The following is a 21,884-nucleotide window of genomic DNA, read 5'->3' as shown; positions in this document are numbered from 1 at the left end:
CGCTTTGGGGCTTGCTCTTTTTAATAAGAAATGTTAATAACAACAATAAAATAGTCCATAAATGGCTCGCTTTGGAGTAGAATGTGTTAACAACTAAAAGAGACCTCATATTAATGTGATAATAATACTATTCACAAATGATATCTAACTCAGCAGAATTTTAAATTAGAGGCAGAGTGTGTATAGCATATATTAAGTAAAATTTATAGCTATGGTGAGTTCAAGTTGTAATACAAATACACAAAAATAAGATTTAATGCCAATTGAAAATATATAGAGATATACATCTATATTTGTCTAAACGAACAGTTTTGCAGGGATACAACTAATAATACATACAAAGGAATTCTAGCTACAAAAGTAATAATAACAACACTAAATGGATAATGAAAACAAATTGCTTTATCTATTTATATATGTACACACATAAACAAGAAGATGTATCATCCTCAACAACATGTAAATAAATATAGTATTTCAAGTATATAATCAAGAGACACACGTATTCAGTATGAGTGTACATAGCTTCCAATAACATCAAGGGTTAACAATAGAATAGAGGCATAGCACAGACAATCAATTAAACAAGAGAGAGTGGAATAAAACCACACAGCTGAGACTGACAAGGAGAGTCTATGAATAAGGCCAGTCAGGGCCGAAACATGTTAGACGTGTCTATCTGTCTGTGCCATGTTTTTTTTAAATTTTAAGCTATGATTTTTAAGTGGAAGAAATAAAGAACTTTTTAGTTTTTAACCAGTTGCCACTTTTTCTTTTTTGGTCTGAGTGTTAAATTTGGTGTTATCACTCTCACACTCTCTCATTCTAATCACTAGAAGTTCCACATGGCACCTCATGGCAAATAACTCTCTGAGGATCTGAAAAAAAGAATTATTGCTCTACATATAGATGGCCTAGGCTATAAGAAGATGGCCAAGACCCTGAAACTGAGCTGCAGCACAGTGGGCAAGACCATACAGCGGTTTCACAGGACAGGTTCCACTCAGAACAGACCTTACCATGGTCGACCAAAGAAGTTAAGTGCACATACTCAGCGTCATATACAGAGGTTGTCTTTGGGAAATAGACGTATGAGTGCTGCCAGCATTGCTGCAGAGGTTGAAGGGGTGGGGGGTCAGCTTGTCTGTGCTAAGACCAAATGGCGCACACTGCATCAAATTGGTCTGCATGGCTGTCATCCCAGAAGGAAGCCTCTTCTAAAGATGATGCACAAGAAAGCCTGCAAACAGTTTGCTGAAGACAAGCAGACTAAGGACATGGATTACTGGAACCATGTCCTGTGGTGCAATGAGACCAAGATAAACTTATTTGGTTCAAATGGTGTCAAGAGTGTGTGGCGGCAACCAGCTGAGGAGTACAAAGACAAGCATAGTGGTGGGAGTGTCATGGTCTGGACCTGCAGGAGTGCTGCTGGCAATGGGGAGCTACAGTTTATTGAGGGAACCATGAAGGCCACCATGTACTGTAACATACTGAAGCAGAGCAATAACCCCTCCCTTCGGAGACTGGGCCAGAGGGCAGTGTTCCAACATGATAACAACCCCAAACACACCTGCAAGACGACCACTGCCTTGCTAAAGAATCTGAGGGTAAAGGTGATGGACTGGCCAAGCATGTCTCCAGACCTAAACCCTATTGAGCATCTGTGGGGCATACTCAAATTGAAGGTGGGGGAGTGCAAGGTCTCTAACATCCACCAGCTCCGTGATGTCGTCATGGAGGAGTGGAAGAGGACTCCAGTGGCAACCTGTGAAGCTCTGGTGAACTCCATGCCCAAGAGGGTTAAGGCAGTGCTGGAAAATTATGGTGGCAGCACAAAATATTGACACTTTGGGACCAATTTGGACATTTCCAATTAGGGGTGTACTCACTTTTGTTGCCAACGGTTTAGACATTAATGGCTGTGTGTTGAGTTATTTGAGGGGACAGCAAATTTACACTGTTATACAGGCTGTACACTCACTACTTTACATTGTAGCAAAGTGTAATTTCTTCAGTGTTGTCACATGAAAAGATATCATAAAATATTTACAAAAATATGAAGGGTGTACTCACTTTTGTGGGATACTATATATATATATATATATATATATATATATATATATATATATATATAAGTACAGAAAGAGAAAAAGCCGGATGCGGTCTTAAATTAAAATTAAAACGTCCAATTTATTGGTCAATGTTAAAAATAATTGACAGTACTCAAAACGAAATCTGGGATTTTTGAAGTTACCCTAGAAGGATTGGCCGAGCGGTGGAGCTACGTCATAGACGAGCACGGATTGGCTGGTATCGACAAAAGGGTGTGACAGGAAGTGCAGCTACGCCAGAGAGCGGACGCAAGGAGTGGATATCGTAGGAATTCACCGGTCTTCCAGAGGTGCAGCGGTGGCCGTGCCGTATGGTAAAGTTACCGGAGAATCACAAGTTAAACCCTCCATTCACTTATTTGCTGTAAAGAATCCTGTGAGTACTTACCCCTGTTGATCCACACTGTCTCTCCATTTCCCCACCGAGCTCAGGCACACTTCATTGAGGTCTTCAGAGTGACTGTTTGTCACGGCAGGAAACCGCAATCCAGCCTTGATGTTTTTTCCTGTGTTTTCTATATATATATAAATATATATATATATATATATATATATATATATATATATATATATATATATATATATATACTGTAGATATATATAACCCTACATATCTATATGAATATATACAGGTATAGATATATACAGATGTATTTATTTTCTACTATGTGAAGAACATTGGAATGTAAAATATTTACATTTAATACACAGTAAAACAAATTATAAAATATTCAAAATTATTAATTTTTTCATGTTTAAAGGGACACTGAACCCAATTTTTTTTTTTTTTGTGATTCAGATAGAGCATGACATTTTAAGCAACTTTCTAATTTACTCCTATTATCCCATTTTCTTTATTCTCTTGGTATCTTTATTTTAAATGCAAGAATGTAAGTTTAGATGCCGGCCCATTTTTAGTGAACAACCTGGGTTGTCCTTGCTGATTGGTGGATAAACTCATCCACCAATAAAAAAGTGCTGTCCAGATGTCTGAACCAAGAAAAAAGCTTAGATGCCTTTTTTCAAATAAAGATAGCAAGAGAACTAAGAAAAATTGATAATAGGAGTAAACTAGAAAGTTGCTTAAAATTGCATGCTCTATCTAAATCACAAAACGCTTACTCTTTATCCTTGGTCTCCACTTGCGCTATTCCAATGAACACATATTTAGTTTGCACTCTAGTGAACGCGTTTACTCTCAACTTTTAATATGAGCACAAGTTAGCACAAATTAGCGTGGGCAAGGTAACACCAGCATTAATCAACTGACAAGAACATTGCAAAATTATTGAATAGTATAAATTTGAACTTTTTTTTAGAGTGCCAATTTTAAATGCAAGAAGAAATCAATTATATTTTTTCTTTGCATGCATTTGTTTAATTAATTTTTTGTTAAAATGATGTTAAAAATGTTTTTTTTTTTGTTTGTTTTTTTAACTAGGCGATAAGCCTGCCCAGAGGGCAGTCTATGTTTAAAAAATACAAAACCCCCAAGCTTAAGTTACAAAAATTTTTGAAATTAGCCAATAGGATTAGAGCTACTGAAATCATATTGGCTGTTCAAATCAGCCAATAAGATTTCAGTAGCTCTCATCCTATTGGCTAATTTCAAAATTCAATCTTCAGTGTGCGACGGACGATCGCATGAAGAGGAACCTCCACACCTCTGAGGACCGCCGCCACTGAGGACCGCTGCTGAAAACCACCGCTGAGGATCCGTGCATCGGGGAAGTCAGCTACGCACCTCCACTCCGCGCTGCCTTCGATCCGGATAAAGATAGAAGATGATGGAGCCGCCTGGAAGAAGACCTTCTTCCCCAAACTTCAGGAATGGCGAGTATCTAGTTGGGGCTTAGTTTTAGGATTTTTTTTTATTTTTAAGATTAGGGATTTAATGGGCTGTAAAAGAGCTGTATGCCCTTTTAAGGGTAGTAAAAGAGCTGAATGCCCTTTTAAGGGCAATGCCCATAGAAATGCCATACAAAAGGGGCAAAGGGTAGTTTAGGTTTTTTTAGTGTTAGGTTTTTTATTTTGGGGGGTTTGGTGGGTGGGGTTGTTTTACTGTTAGGGGGGACTTAGTATTTTTTAAACGTAAAAGAGCTGTTTAACTTAAGGCAATGCCCTAAAAAAGGCCCTTTTAAGGGCTATTGGTAGTTTAGTTTAGAGGGATTAGGTTTAATTTTTTTTGATAATTTAATTTTTTCTGTAATTTTCGAGTTTTTTATTTTTTGTAATTTTAGATTTTTTTTGTAATTTAATGTTAGGTTTTATTTAAGTGTAACTAAGTATTGGGGTTAATTTAGGGGGTGTTAGGTTAGGGAGCTTAATAATTAAATTAGTTATTTGCGTTGTGGGGGTTGGCGGTTTAGAAGTTAATAGGTTAATTAGGTTTATTGCGATGTGGGGGTTTGTCGGTATAGAGGTTAATAGGTTAATTAGGTTTATTGTGATGTGGGGGGTTGGCGGTTTAGGGGTTAATATTTTAATTATGTTATTTGCGGATTAGGGGTTAATTACTTTATTATTTTGCGATGTTGACGGTTTCGGTGTTTGTTAATACTTTGTGCAGGAGGTTAGGTTTTCTCTTTATTTCTTGCAGGCGGTTAAGTGTTTTTTCGTTGTTTCGTGTGGGCGGTTGCGTGTTTTTTTTTTTAAGGCTTTGTTTGCCTACGCTGCATCCAGGTGGATGCCACCCTGCCATTTTCGGAATCCACCGGGTGGATTCTTTTGGCTGCGCGAGCAGCCAACATTATTTTTGCTGCCTCGCACAGCCAACATTCATTTGAGGATGTCGACGGCGACGGACGCATTACAAACGTGATTATAGTATAGATACTTTTGAAAATGAATGCTTGTCTATGGGCTTGATGATGAAAAGCTCGCTGTTATGGAGAGCAGTCATGTCAAATATTTGTTTTTTTTTTGCATATTATATATTAATGTAGGTGTTTCTCATTCACATTCTGAAATCTGCATTGTGAGATAAACAGTTCTCAAGCTAAAATTTGTCTTTATAAAATAGTTTGAAAGAGCACACATTACTGGCGAGAGCTTTAGATAATCTCACTAGAGCAAAGAGCTTTAGATAATCAGGCCCTATATGTTATAATAATACATACTACATACAATATTAATGTCAAATTACTAAGTCCGATGCAGTTTATAATAGGTTATCATGGAGGTCTGACAAAAACATGATTTAACTATTTCACTTACATTTGCAATATCTTTCTCCAGTTCTAAAACTTTTTCCACTTGTGCTCTAATCCCGTCATCGTCAATAGAAAGATTCCTCTCATTGCGGATTAGTTTTGCAACAGAAATCATTTGCTCCATGTATGTTGAACACACCTACAAAAAAAGAAAAAATACATGTTTGTCTAGAATTAGTATACATAATAAGTGAAGGAAAATCTTTAGTTGATGTGAGGAGAGGGTGAAGTGAGTGGCAATGTGAAGGCAGAACTCTATAAGTAAATGGGTTAGAAATGAAAATGAAAAATAAAGGCATTATGAAAAAGGTACACATTCTGGATAAAGGAGACACATTTATTTGTAATAACATACATTACATTACAATTGTTTAGATATAGAATCAGAAAATAATTGGTAGATCATTTGTTTCAAGGGATCTATTTGGAACCTTTCCCAGGAGATCAAACTGGTCAAGTACACTCCGGCAGTCTGGCATAACTATACCCTTCTGCACCTTTACCATTGGCCCAGTATGAGCAGAATGTCTTTTTGTGGGCAAGTGTGTGTTACATAATGGCATGTTAGATAAAACAAATTGGCAGAATATACAGTAAACCCATTCATCATTCATAATGCATACACTATTTGCTATTTATTTACAGTCATAGGAACTGGGGGAAGAGGGGACAGATAGGGTAAATAAGCGTCATACATATTTATAAGAGGATGAGAAATATTTGCTGGTGGTATAGTGAACATTGAGGTATATAAGTACTGCTTGCTCCCACCCATCATAGAAGCAGTGCTGGCCATTGCAGTGGTCACCTGCTGTGCCTCTGTATAGCAGAGAGGAGCTACTTTTGCAGGGTATATACATTAAGGGTAAAATAAATTGTCCCAATTCATCATTGTAGCATTGTTTAAACACCCTGTGTGACTTTTTTAAAGCAACCCCTATCAACCCTTCAGCTGTTTAGTCAGCCACATCATGCCAAAATCAGACCCCTGGCTATTGCCACCCTTCTGTCAGCACCTCCGTGCCCTTGCTTAAACTGTTGTTAAAATGATATTAACATCAAAATGAAATTCCCCATAATTAATAATTTAATTGGTGAAAATGAAACAACACCGCAGTCTGCAATTCATTATTTATATTGCAAGTTTCTGCTGTAAAATACCTTGTGTCAGTGTAAAATGCTTGTTCCAGGCTCCCTAGAGAGGGTGAAAGTAAAGTGCTTTAACCTATGCATGCTGCAAAATACTAAAAAATTGCCTGCACTAGCTACATACTTCACAGTGATTGTTTACATTAGTAAACAAATTAATTTAAGGCTAGCGCTACTTAACCACAATTAAGTGAGATGAGATCAAAATACCATGGTTTTCCAGTAGTTTTGTTTCAGTCTAAGTAAGATCTTTTGTTTCAGTCTAGGTAAGATCCTAGTAACCCGAATACTTTCCACATCATTATTAGTTCCAACAATTTTATTAACCTGTTTATTTTATTTTACATACAGAGCAACTCCTTCCCCTTCCTTTCCTACTCTCTTCTTTTTAAATTTGTTTTCAGTTCACTCCAATATGGAAACTGTCCTTTAACAAACAATAGAAATAAATATTATTTAAAACAATACTTGTGAAAGTTGCAAAGTGATATTCAAAGAAAAGTTAAATTGCAGCAGCACAACTTTCAAATTAATTCTGCAAAATGTTATTTTTTTAACAACATGCTTAAAAATACAACAATGTTTCAGGATGCTATGCCATAGTCATGATGCATACACATATAACGCTCACAATAGTTCTATAGTCCACCCCCAAAAATAATTAACTCTTGCCAATACCTGAATTACAAAATCTATAGCAGCTGCCTCTAATGGATATTAAAATATAATACATTGAATAAAATACAGACCAGTCTATCTGCCTATTTAAACCTTTGGGGTAGAGATATACAATTTAAAAATCCAAAATGATGCTTTCTTTTTGAGAAGCTGTTCTCTGTTACCTCCCTGTCTTGTATTTTTCACGTTCTAGAATCTGAAATCTCAGCTGGGAAATGTAATGCCCTACCTGTATAAAATGATATGACACCAGGGCTTCATTGTCTTTTTGTCTAGTATTAGATTTATACTCAATAGACAACATGTGCAACACTAAAAATTTTGTTTCGTTTTCATTAGTTAAATAATTTTGGTTCAGCAAATTAGTTTAGTTAAGTTTTAAAAAAAAAATTGTTTCTGCAAATTAGTTATGTAAAGTTAAATAGTTTTTTCAGATCTGTTCGTTTTTTTCGGATCCATTCTTTATTCATATGCATTATTCTATTCTGAAGTTTAGAATAGAATAATGCATATGAATAAAGAATGGATCCGAAAAAACAAAAGGATCTGAAAAAACGATTTAACTTAACATAACAAATTTGCTGCCGATTGCTGAAACAAAATGATCTAAAACTTCTGTCACCCACATCGCTGACACTAAATAAAGCTCTTAACCCCTAAACCACCGCTCCCCCACATAGCCAACACTAACTATACCTATTTACCCCTAAACCGCCGCCCCCCCCACATAGCTGACACTAACTAAACCTATTAAGCCCTAAACCGCCGTTCCCCGACATCGCAGACACTAACTAAACCTATTAACCCCTAAACTGCAGTTCCCGACATCGCCGTCACTAAAACATTAAATAAAGCTATTAACCCCTAAACCGCAATTCCCAAACATCGCCAACACTAACTAAACCTATTAATCCCTAAACTGCCATACACCCACATCGCCAACACTAACTAAATTACTAAATAAACCTATTAACCTTTAAACCGTTGCCCCCCACATTGCAACAACCTAAATTAAACTATATTAACCCCTAAACCTAACACCCACAAACTTAACATAATTAACATAATTAAAATAGACCTAAATTAAATTTACAATTATTAAAACTAAATACAAACTTACCAGTGAAATAAAAATAAAACCTAAGCTAGCTAGAATATAACTATTTACTAACTACCTAGTTAAAATAAATACACACTTACCTGTGAAATAAAAATAAAACCTAAGCTTACACTAATAAAACCTAACACTACTAAAAATATTGGATTGTAAAAGAGCTAGGCGGCAGGTGGGGAGACCAGAGAGGACAGAGTTGCGGTAATGGAGGCGGGCAAGGATGAGAGAGTGGATTAAAATCTTAGCTGTGTCTTGTGTAAGGAAGTGTCTAATTTAAGAGATGTTTTTAAGGTGGAAGTGGCAGGCTTTAGCCAAGGACTGAATGTGAGGAGTGAAAGAAAGATCTGAGTCAAATGTGACCCCAAGACATCGGGCATGTGGGGTAGGGGTAATGATGGAGTTATCGACAGTTATAGAGAGATTGGGGTGGAGATTTTGGAAGAAGGGGGGGGGAATAAGGAGCTCAGTTTTGGAGATATTTAGTTTGAGGTACTGAGAGGACATCCAGGAAGAGATGTGAGAAAGACAGTTAGTGATATGGGTTAGCAAGGAAGGAGATAGGTCTGGTGCAGAGAAGTAGATTTGTGTGTCGTCGGCATACAAATGATATTGGAAACTGTGGGACTTTATTAGGGAACCTAGTGATGACGTGTAGATTGAGAAGGGAAGAGGACCGAGGACAGAGCCTAGTGGTACTCCGAAAGAAAGTGGTGACGGGGCAGAGGAGGCCCCAGAGAAGGCTACACTAAAGGTACAGTTTGACAGGTAGGAAGAGAGCCACGAGAGGACTGTGTCACAGATGCCGAAGGATTGGAGGGTTTAGAGCAAAAAAGGGTGGTCAACAGTGTCAAAGGCTGTGGACAGATCAAGGAGGATAAGCAGAGAGAAGTGGCCTTTTGATTTTGCTGTAAGTAAGTCATTGGTAACCTTAATAATTGCTGTCTCTGTAGAGTGATGGGGATGAAATCCAGATTGCAGTGGGTCAAGGAGGAAGTTTGATGTAAGGAAATGGGAAAGGCGTGCATATACTAGTTTTTCAAGAAGCTTTGAGGCAAGATGGAGGAGGGAAATAGGGCGGTAGTTGGATGGGGAAGTAGGATCAAGGGAGTCGATTTTGTTAATGAAGTGGCTGGCAAAGTCTTGAGCTGACAGAGAAGTTGTATTAGGAGGTGGGGGAGGGCGGAGAAGAGTATTGAAAGTGGAGAACAGACGTTTTGGGTTTGAAGAAAGATTAGAGATAAGAGTAGAAAAGTAGTGTTGCTTATGGAGATTAAGGGCATAATAGTAGGAGTTCAGGATGAATTTGTAATGAAGAAAATCAGCTGAACTCCGAGATTTTCTCCAGTGCCGCTCAGCAGTATGGGAACATCTGCGTAGGTACCATGTCACAGGAGCATGCCAGGGCTGAGGATGAGTATGTGATTTCCGAACTATGGTAAGAGGGGCCAGATTGTCAAGGACGGATGTTATGGTGGAATTATAGTGGCAGATAGATTGGTCAGGGCAGGAAAAGGAGGAGAAGGATGAGAGGAGAGGTTTGAGGGAATTAGCAAGCTTTTGCTGATCTAATGACATAATGCTTCTGTGAAGTTTGGTGTGACGAGTAGAAGGAGAGATGGTATGTTGCAAGTAAGGAGATGGTGGTCAGAAAGAGGAAAGGGGGACTTTGAGAAGTTTGAGAGAGTGCATCGATAGCTAAAGATCAGGTCAAGCGAGTGACCACTCGAGCATTATGATCACTTTAGAAACTCAACTCTTAATTCCCTTAAAAAGCAAAATACCTTTTTTAGGAGTAAATTGCCAATAGTTTGTGATTGGCCCTATTATATGCTACATTGTAATGCCATAAATAGAATGCCAAAATGTTTTTACGCTTACTGTCTTTTTAAACTGTAGATCTATGCCTCTCAAAATATACATCCCACTAGTAAGCTTGTAAACAAATAAAGAAAGGAAGTACATTCATATTATAGCTAGTAGGGTGTCTTTCAGAGTAAATGGCCAATGAACCTTTAAGTATATGAATCTTATATAAATATAAGCAAAAAATTAATACATATTTAGCTATAGAGAGCAAAATGGACATACATTTTATTGTGTTTAATAAAACTGTTAAAAATGATAAATAATGAACTGAGTAGAATTAGTGATAAACTAACTGTTAATTGTGTGCACTAACTGTTTTTTGTGTAGCAGGAGACTTCAACACTTGGACTGACAACACCCTATCCCTGCTTGGGCAGGATCTCCTCAGCTTGATGAGTACACTCGGCTTTACACAAATTGTCACCACTTCCACCCACAGAAAAGGTCATACACTTGATCTAGTGTTTCAGTCTGGACTAGAAGCGTCACCAGTAACTGTAAACCCAGTTACCTGGTCAGACCACCACTCCATTCACTTCTCTATTGTATCACAATCAACCAGACACCAGCCTCAGAACCTGATCAAACACCGCTCATTAAAAGGGGTGACACCACTGGATGTAGCATCACATATGGATCTAAGTGAACTAATGGGCACCTGCGAAGACCCTAGCTCCTTAGTCCGACTCTACAACAAAACCATAAGAGACACCCTAGAAAGCAATGCACCATCTCGCATACGCACTGTCCAAACCCACAACAATGTACCGTGGTTCGATAGCTCCATCAGAGAAATGAAAAGAACAGGACGTAAGCTCAAGAGAAAGTGGCGCAGAACACATGATCCACAGGATAAAGCCGCTCTTACCAAACATCTAAATAAATATCAATCCAAGATAACTCAGAAAAAATCTTCATTTTTATCACGCAAAATTGCACTCTCCCACAATAGACCCAGGCAACTGTTTCGCACAGTAGAAAGGTTCTGCAAACCAGCATGCATGCTTAGCCCCACCAACTTTTCTCAGGATAAATGTGAAGCATTTGCGAACTTCTTCAGAGACAAGATTTCCTCAATGCGAACCGCTATCACAGCAGGCCAAACAGTTACACACCAGAACCACTACAATGGAATGCCAGAATGCCCCAGTTTATGGTCCACTTTTACAAATGTGGATATAAAAGGAGTTAAAAACACCATATAAAAGTTGCACCCTACTACGTGTGACTTAGACCCTGCTCCAACTCAGCTCATATCTGGATGCATTGAAACACTCACCCCAGTCCTCACAAAAATAGTGCAGTGTTCACTAAAAACAGGAGACTTTCCAGATCCTCTAAAAGAAGCTGTGGTAAAACCACTCCTAAAGAAACCTTTATTAGACCCAGACTGCATGACTAATTACAGACCAGTATCCAACCTCCCATTTCTGGGGAAAATAATTGAAAAAGTAGTGGAAACTCAACTGGAAGCCCATCTATCACGCCTAAACATATTTGATCCTTTCCAGTCAGGGTTCAGATGCCGCCACAGCACTGAAACAGCGCTAGTCTGAGTGCTAAATGATCTCCTCATGGCAAGAGACAAAGGTGATTACTCCATTCTAATCCTCCTGGATCTCTCAGCTGCATTTGACACCATTAACCATAGGATTCTAATAGAGCGCTTGCAGTACATCTGCGGTCTAGGAGGCACAGTCCTTAACTGGTTTAAATCTTTCCTCTCAGGTAGATCACAGAGAGTAATATCAGGATCAAGCTCATCAACACCAACAGAACAGGCCTGCGGAGTTCCTCAAGGATCTATCCTGTCTCCAATGCTATTCACAATTTACTTACTACCACTGAGGGACATCATTAACCGACATGGCCTAAGGTATCATTGTTATGCTGATGACACACAACTCTACTTCTCTTTTGCTCCAGATACCACAGACCCACCATGCCGTATAAACAGTTGCTTAACAGACCTCATAGAATGGATGAATGCTAGCTGTCTCAAAATGAACCCGGACAAAACTGAGTTACTCTTGGTGAGGGGACCCCGGGCATCAAAAAATTTCCCACAATCACCCAACTGACCTGGAGCTTGGAGGCTCTGAACTCGTTAGTTCAGCAAAGGTACAAAGTGCTGATTGACGCTGGACTATCTTTTAAACAGCAGATTTCCTCCGTAATAAAATCTGCCTACTTTCATCTGAAAAACATAGCCAGGATACAACACTTTATTCCACCGGATTATATGCCAATATTGATCCATGCATTTGTATCCTCTAGGCTAGATTACTGCAATGCACTTTACTTGGGCCTCCCAAAAAAAGAACTCCATCGCCTTCAGACAGTACAAAACGCAACAGCCAGACTATTGACCAATCAAACTCGCTCCACCACATAACACCTGTTCTCCACTCCCTGCATTGGCTTCCAATTAAATGGCGAACATATTTTAAAATTGGCCTGCTGACCTTCAAAGCCTTAAACAACCAAGGCGCACAGTACCTGAAAGAGCTCCTGACACCCTACATCCCATCCCGTTCACTTAGGTCAGCCAACACATCCCTCCTCTCAGTGCCAAGAATAAGGACAAACTCAGGCTCCAGAGCATTCGGCCACGCTGCCCCTACTTTCTGGAACTCTTTACCATGCGCAATCAGAGAAGCACCGTCCTTACAGACTATTAAAAAAAAAAAGCTAAAGACCCACCTCTTCCATCAGGCATTCAGTCCGCTTATCTAACCTTCAGAAACTCCTAACTTTTATGTCTTATGTTGGTATATTTGTAAAGTGCTTTGAGTCTCACAGGGAGAAAAGCGCTATATAAATTGCAAATTATTATATTATTATTATTATAACATGATAAAGTTGGTGATATGAATCTATTATGTCATACTTTTTCATACCAGTTTTAGAAATGACATGTTTCCTAAACTTTTTTGGCATCATCATCTCTAAGTTCCGCCCTCTCTTTACATTTTTATGATTAATTTATTTTTGGCTCCCACAACCAATGTTTACAATATGTCAGAATCTTAACAAAGGGACTGTACATATAATAAAAAACTAACACATACCACTGCAGTAGTGCCATTGCATTGATACATATAATATATAAACTAACACATAACTCTGCAGTTGTGCCATTGCATTGATACATATAATATAAAAACTAACACATACCTATGCAGTTGTGCCATTGCATTGATACATATAATATATAAACTAACACATACCTATGCAGTTGTGCCATTGCATTGATACATATAATATAAAAACTAACACATACCTATGCAGTTGTGCCATTGCATTGATACATATAATATATAAACTAACACATACCTCTGCAGTTGTGACATTGCATTGATACATATAATATAAAAACTAGCACATACATCTGCAGTTGTGCCATTGCATTGATACATATAATATAAAAACTAACACATACCTCTGCAGTTGTGCCATTGCATTGATACATATAATATAAAAACTAACACATACCTCTGCAGTTGTGCCATTGCATTGATACATATAATATAAAAACTAACACATACCTATGCAGTTGTGCCATTGCATTGATACATATAATATATAAACTAACACATACCTCTGCAGTTGTGCCATTGCATTGATACATATAATATAAAAACTAGCACATACCTCTGCAGTTGTGCCATTGCATTGATACATATAATATAAAAACTAACACATACCTCTGCAGTTGTGCCATTGCATTGATACATATAATATATAAACTAACACATACCTCTGCAGTTGTGCCATTGCATTGATACATATAATATAAAAACTAACACATACCTATGCAGTTGTGCCATTGCATTGATACATATAATATAAAAACTAACACATACCTCAGCAGTTGTGCCATTGCATTGATACATATAATATAAAAACTAACACATACCTCTGCAGTTGTGCCATTGCATTGATACATATAATATAAAAACGAACACCTACCTCAGCAGTTGTGCCATTGCATTGATACATATAATATAAAAACGAACACCTACCTCAGCAGTTGTGCCATTGCATTGATACATATAATATAAAAACTAACACATACCTCTGCAGTTGTGCCATTGCATTGATACATATAATATAAAAACAAACACATACCTCTGCAGTTGTGCCATTGCATTGATACATATAATATAAAAACGAACACCTACCTCAGCAGTTGTGCCATTGCATTGATACATATAATATAAAAACTAACACATACCTCTGCAGTTGTGCCATTGCATTGATACATATAATATAAAAACTAACACATACCTATGCAGTTGTGCCATTGCATTGATACATATAATATATAAACTAACACCTACCTCTGCAGTTGTGCCATTGCATTGATACATATAATATAAAAACTAACACATACCTCTGCAGTTGTGCCATTGCATTGATACATATAATATAAAAACTAACACTTACCTATGCAGTTGTGCCATTGCATTGATACATATAATATATAAACTAACACCTACCTCTGCAGTTGTGCCACTGCATTGATACATATAATATAAAAATGAACACCTACCTCAGCAGTTGTGCCATTGCATTGATAATAATCTCTTGAGGGAAGCAGAAGCTTTGAATGGTCAATCTTTCAAAGGAATAAAAAACAAATTAAAATAATAATTAGCATAAATTAGACATTTATGAACCTGACCCTTCTAAAATTAAATGATTAATTACTAAAGTTAATAAACATGTTATTTTCATAATATATATAGATGATATTTTTTAAACGCTAACATTTTGATTTCCAGAACAAAACACAAGAATATAACATTTTAATACTCAGCTGTATGTGGAAGAAATCAATATCATGTATGATAACTATCACTAATGTTTGTCAGTATTAAAGGACCACTAAAGACAGTAAACTTACATAATTAACAAGTGCATAATAAAAAGATAATACAATAACACTCTGAATTTTAAATAAGCAGTAGCTTTTTTTCTGACAAATTTAGTTATTTCCCCATTTTTTGATGTTGTCAAAAATAGCTACCTTGTTGAAATTTGTTACCTTGACATGCGCATGCTCACAATTATGTAATCGTACTCCATAATGTAATGAGCAGCATGCTCACATGCAGGTAGCAAATCTCGATGAGGGAACTGATCTAGTGCTTTCATGACCACTTACTTTATCATTACATTATTGCATTCCACACATTCCTTTCAAACATATGGGGAATGGGATTACATAATTGTGAGCATGCACATGTCAACGTAGCAAATTTGGACAAGGTAGCTATTTTCAACAGAACACCGAACCCCTGTATCCTGTGACAACTCTCAGCCAATTACAGACTAGCATACATATACCCTGTGAACTTGTGCACATGCTCAGTAAGAGCTGGTGCTTCAGAAAGTGTGCTTCAGAAAGTCTCTTAAAACGGCATGCTCTATCTGATTAATGAAAGTTACATTTTGACTTTAGTGTCCCTTTAAGTATTAGTGCAGTGCAGGACTGGTGTACCGGGACACCAGGAGATTTCCCGGTGAGCCCCAGTATCTCAAGCCGGACAGCCACATTTTATGGGGTTGGTGCTGCCATGTTTACAGGAATCGTGGGAGAGAGGTATTGGACAAAACCCTTACAAATTTTGTAAAATTTTAGAACATGTTTTCTCCTTATTTTGTAAAGGGGGTTATCTTTGTTGGCTATATATATATATATATATATATATATATATATATATATATATATATATATATATAAAACAAAATTAAGGAAGCACTCGCCGGGACTTGAAAAAAGCAATATTTTTAAATACATAATCCAGTGACGTTTCGGGGATATTATCCCCGTCCTCATATCCCCGAAAACGTCACTGGATTATGAATTAAAAATACTGCTTTTTAAAGTCCTGGCGAGTGGTTCCTTCATTTTGTTATATGTGGATACCTTGAATGCACCCCGGGCAGGATATCTTTATTTAAAGTGTAAAAGAAACAACAGTGCACCCACCTCCTTGCAGGAGCAGGATAAGCTGGTCCATAACTTACACTTGCATAAAGGCTAACTAGGTGGCATTAATATAAAACTGGAGCAGCATCTAGCCTAGGCATTACTTTTTTTTTTAAAACAAATTGATGTGCCCGGCACTGTGTCTAACAAAACCTGCCCCCTCTTATCCAGCCCTCTCTCTGGCCGTGTGCTGTGTAAGAGAGAAAATAATAATAACACTACACTTGATACAGGCATGGAGACACTTTTATTTGTTTACTCTTAGCATTTGCCTCTCCCACACTAATTAATTTGGAACTTAAAAATGATCATAGTGAAAGATTGGTGTCAAGTTAATAACTCACAGGAATGTGAGGAGAGAGAGGGAGTGTCATGTTGATCAGAGGCAGATTGGCAGTAAATTCTTATGCAGAAGTGCAGATAAACACACACACAGCAATTTCTCTTGGTTTGTGACACTGCACTAGTAAGTACTACTGCAGCAGTGGGAAAACATTCTGAGATTGCTTTTTTATTGTTTCAGCATGCTGTCATGTGATAAGCTGATTGTTCATGATCCAAGTAAAAAACATTTATAGGACATCTGGAATAGAATAGCTTTATTCAAAATTTTATGGAAAGTAATGTCTTTAGAACAGCTGTGCTGCTTGTCCTAGTAAATTCTGCCGCTTTGTTTTTACTGTTTCTTCTAAATTATACAATCTCAACACTTTTCTATATTTTAAATATGGCTAAAAGTTATGGATTCACAAATATGCTCCAACAGTACAACACATCACCTTTGCAGCAGTGCGAGTAAGATGATGTCAACACTGAGCGTTGTTATGCTCTATACATTTTGAGCCAGATTACGAGTTGAGTGCCAACAGTTATGCGCAAGTGAAAAGGGGTTTATTGAGGGTGTTTGCGTGCGACGGGTTCACTGCTCATATTACAAGTTGAAAGTAAATGTGATCGATTGAGCACTATCACGATTTACGCTAAATTTATTATCGCATCCTCAGAGCTCTGGTTAACTATTTTGCAAAACAAAAAAGTGTCACAAAACACATCAAAAATACATTACAAAGTACAGCTACACTCAAAATAAAAATGATTAAAAAAATTGCAGAATAAAGTTATAAGGGCTCAAAAGTATGAGGTCATGTGTTAGACAAAAAGTCAGGCAAAGGTCTTTAACGTAGTAATACATACACATCTAAATATGTATATCTATGTATAAACATATATATATATATTTGTGTACATATGTATTTAAGTATTTATTTGTGTGTGTGTGTATATAAAATTATAAATATATTTATATATATATATATATATATTACATAAAGATATACACATATAAACACATAAATACATACTGTATGTACACAGTTAAGTAGATGAAAATATGTAAAAGCAATACTCATATTTAATAACGTTTAATAGTGTGTATTTACATTCCAATGTTCTGCACATAGTAGAAAATGTTCTATGTATTTATAAATATATATATATATGCCTATATATAATCATCGGTCAGTGCAATTGAGAGTATGAGATAGGGTTTAGGGTAGAGTATGGTAGAGTATGGTAGAGTATGGTAGAGTATGGTGTTTTCTTCTCAACTTTTTTTGCTCCATTGACTTCTATGGGGGAATATATGAACACACATGCAATATTCTAACTTCAAATTTTCGCATGCATCAGCTTGTGCAAAAACTGTTTAATTTCAACTTGTAATACGAGTGTTACTCGACATGTAAAAAGCTTACTTCTAGCAGAGTTAGCACAAGAGCGGGATCGTTAAATAATGCTCCACTTGTAATCTGGCCCTTTATAGGCAAATGGGGTAATATTGAGTGCTGGATATGGCTATATTTATTTTTTATAATTTCTTTTTATTTGTTAATTAGTTTGATATTATTTTTAGAACCTTGTAAACCAGCTGTTTACCATTTTTGTAATTGGTTACAAATCATAATTTACTTACGGCTAGATTTAGAGTTTGGCGGTAGCCGTCAAAACCAGCGTTAGAGGCTCCTAACGCTGGTTTTGGGCTACCGCTGGTATTTAGAGTCAGTCAGGAAAGGGTCTAACGCTCACTTTCCAGCCACGACTTTTCCATACCGCAGATCCCCCTACGCCATCCTATCTTTTCAATGGGATCTTTCTAACGCCGGTATTGAGAGTCGTGGCTGAAGTGAGCGTTAGAAATCTAACGACAAAACTCCAGCCGCAGAAAAAAGTCAGTAGTTAAGAGCTTTCTGGGCTAACGCCGGATTATAAAGCTCTTAACTACTGTGCTCTAAAGTACACTAACACCGATAAACTACCTATGCACCCCTAAACTGAGGTCCCCCCACATCGCTGCCACTCTATTAAAAAAATTTAACCCCTAATCTGCCGACCGCACACCGCCGCCACCTTTGTTATCCCTATGTACCCCTAATCTGCTGCCCCTAATACCGCCGACCCCTATATTATATTTATTAACCCCTAATCTGCCGCCCCCGCTATTGCTGACCCCTGCATATTATTATTAACCCCTAATCTGCCGCTACGTACACCGCCGCAACCTACGTTATCCCTATGTACCCCTAATCTGCTGCCCCTAACACCGCCGACCCCTATATTATATTTATTTACCCCTAATCTGCCGCCCCCAACGTCGCCTCCACCTACCTACAATAATTAACCCCTAATCTGCCGACCGGATCTCACCGCTACTCTAAGTCTAACACCCCCCTAAATTAAATATAATGGGGGCGGCAGATTAGGGATTAATAAATATAATATAGGGGTCGGCGGTGTTAGGGGCAGCAGATTAGGGGTACATAGGGATAACGTAGGTTGCGGCGGTGTATGGAGCGGCAGATTAGGGGTTAATAATAATATGCAGGGGTCAGCGATAGCGGGTGCGGCAGATTAGGGGTTAATAAGTGTAAGGTTAGGGGTGTTTAGACTCGGGGTACATGTTAGGGTGTTAGGTGCAGACGTAGGAAGTGTTTCCCCATAGGAAACAATGGGGCTGCGTTAGGAGCTTAACGCTGCTTTTTTGCAGGTGTTAGGTTTTTTTTCAGCTCAAACTGCCCCATTGTTTTCTATGGGGGAATCGTGCACAAGCACGTTTTTGAAGCTGTCCGCGTCCGTAAGCAACGCTGGTATCGAGAGTTTCAGTGGCGGTAAATATGCTCTACGCTCCCTTTTTTGGAGCCTAACGCAGCCCTTCTGTGAACTCTAAATACCAGCGGTATTTAAAAGGTGCGGGGGAAAAAAAGCATGCGTAGCTAACGCACCCCTTTGGCCGCAGAACTCTAAATCTAGCCGTTAGTGATTGGTGTATGTTTCACACATTTATTATAATTGTGTTGTTATTTGATCAATTCAAATAATAGACACTATACTAGTATTTATGCGGATGCAGCAGTCAAAATTATGTTGTGAACATAAATAATTTAATTCTTGGTGCATTTTTTACTCAACAGTTCCTGGTAGGCTGGAGTTTAATAAATGATGTATTCCATCCTTTCCTGTAGTAATAAAAAAAAAGAAAAGAATGGAGGAAGAGGGTGAAATAATCCCCAAGAGAGATCTTATAGAGAAAGTGCTATTTTAAACAATTACAAAGTAATTATACGTAGACATACGAAATAAAGTGTGCTGAGCCCTGTGTACTGAATTTAAATATCACCACCTTAACAAAAGAAAATATTGTGTAAATTAAGTTTAAATTCTCATATTCACATACATATCTTTATGTATTGAGTTAACAGTCATGCAGTCACACGCACTTAAAGGTTAAATTAAAAACACTATCATAGCTATCTTTGTCAGCCTATAATCTATTCCCATATAATTCTCAATAAGAGGGAGCTGTAATATATTAAATTACACAGCGATTTGCAAGATTCAAAATATGCTAACCTCCTACAATCTGGGAGCTGAAATTATCATTAGCATTAACTGTGAAAATTATGCCATGGAGAAGGAACCTCCCTCCCCACTTCAATCCCACCAAAAAATGATAGGTAAATATTTAATGCATAGGAGATATTAGCTATGATCGGCAAATTAAAAAGAGAGACTATGCTCTCCAGCTTGTCCCCTGACGTACTGTACATTTCACATAACACTTCAGATGGAGAGCGTAGTCTCTCTTTTTAATTTGCTGATTACAGCTATAATCTTCTATGCACTAAATATGTTCCTAACAGTTTTTTCTCTCATTTTTGGAACAACTTCACGAGTGCATTCATTGATGTTATATGTAATCTTGATCCTACTATACTTGGCCATGTGGCACTCCTGGTTATGTTTGTTATCTATAGATTGCTGATTTTGGGAGACAAACCTTACCCCACTACAGTGAGCATCCTGGCCCTGGATTAATATCAGTATACAAACCCAGTACACTGAGATATTAGACTTTGTTTGCTACTGGACTCATTATTAAGGCAGACTTTATATATTATACACTCGGCACATTGATAAATTAGATATTAGTTGCTATTGTTTTCATTTATATTGGGACAGTATGCATTTGGTTTATTTCCAAAGGCAAGGAGAGTCCAGAACTTGATTCATTACTGTTGGGAAATACAACACCTGGCCACCAGGAGGAGGCAAAGACACCAAAGCCAAAGGCTTAAATATCCCTCCCACTTCCCTCCAGTCATTCTTTGCCTTTTGTCAATAGACTAATTTCTGTTCCTTTTGTTCGGACAAGTCCCAGAGACCTCAATCATCCTCCAAGCCTGAGCAACCCAAGAGTACCTGGAAACCTGCTCAGTCCTGGAATAAGTCCAAGCACACTAAGAAGCCCGCAGATAACAAATCTGCATGAAGGGGCTGCCCCTGACCCGGGATTGGATTGAGTAGGAGCGGACTGTTGTTTTTCTCAGACACCGGGTCTCAGGATGTTCAGGATCCTTGGGTACTGGAGGTTGCATCTCAAGGATACTGGATAGGATTTAAATCTCATCCACCCAGGGGCAGATTCCTCCTCTCCAGACTGTCTACAAGACCAGAGAAGAGGACAGCTTTTTTTTGCGTAAGGGATCAAACCTCCTTAGGAGTAATAGTCCCGGTACCTGCATAAGAAAGAGGTCTGGGGTGCTATTCAAACCTTTTTGTGGTTCCTAAAAAGGAGGGAACTTTTAGTCTGATTCTGGACTTGAAGTGCTTAAACAAATTTCTAAGTGTCCCCTCCTTCAAAATAGAGACAATCAGATTGATCCTTCCCCTGGTTCAGGAAGGACAATTTATGACTACCATTGATCTGAAGGATTCATACCTGTATGTTCTGATCCACAAGGATCAATTTCAGTTCCTAAGGTTTGCATTTCTGGATCAGCACTTCCAGTTCATAGCACTTCCGTTTGGCTTAGCTACTGCACCCAGAATATTTACAAAGGTTCTGGGTGCTCTTCTGGCTGTGGCAGAACCCAAGAAAATGCAGTAGCACTGTAACTGGACGATATCTAAGTACAGGGAGAAGAGATGGGTCAATGCAGCACACAAACCACACTGTGTATCCGGAAATGCGATCCTCCGACCAAAACGCTAGCTGGTAGCGGGCAGAGAAAAAAGTGCCATAAACAAGTCCACAACAAGCACGGAGTGCCGTAGCCTAGTGCAGAGGATCAAACTGCTAGGCAATATTAGAACAAAAGAGGACGGCAGGCACTCACTCCCAAACTTGTTACTAAAAAATCAAAATTTTATTAGACAACAGTAAAAAAGCAGTGCAGACATGGCAGGTTAAAACATGC

The 21,884-nt window shown here is 38.0% G+C and overlaps 1 protein-coding gene across 1 annotated transcript in view; it reads right to left on the bottom strand.

Moving 5' to 3' along the window:
- LOC128656254 (neprilysin-like) overlaps positions 1–21,884 on the bottom strand; it is a 302,039-nt gene that overhangs the window by 163,288 nt on the left and 116,867 nt on the right. Inside the window, exons 8-9 of the mRNA XM_053710071.1 lie at positions 14,689–14,754; positions 5,331–5,465 (exon numbers count right to left, since the gene is read on the bottom strand). Coding sequence (XP_053566046.1) covers positions 5,331–5,465; positions 14,689–14,754 — 201 coding nt within the window. The remainder of the gene's footprint in view (positions 1–5,330; positions 5,466–14,688; positions 14,755–21,884) is intronic.

Source organism: Bombina bombina, chromosome 4, assembly GCF_027579735.1.
Source record: "Bombina bombina isolate aBomBom1 chromosome 4, aBomBom1.pri, whole genome shotgun sequence".
Lineage (NCBI taxonomy): Eukaryota > Metazoa > Chordata > Amphibia > Anura > Bombinatoridae > Bombina > Bombina bombina.
This window is presented reverse-complemented; position numbering and strand designations above follow the sequence as displayed.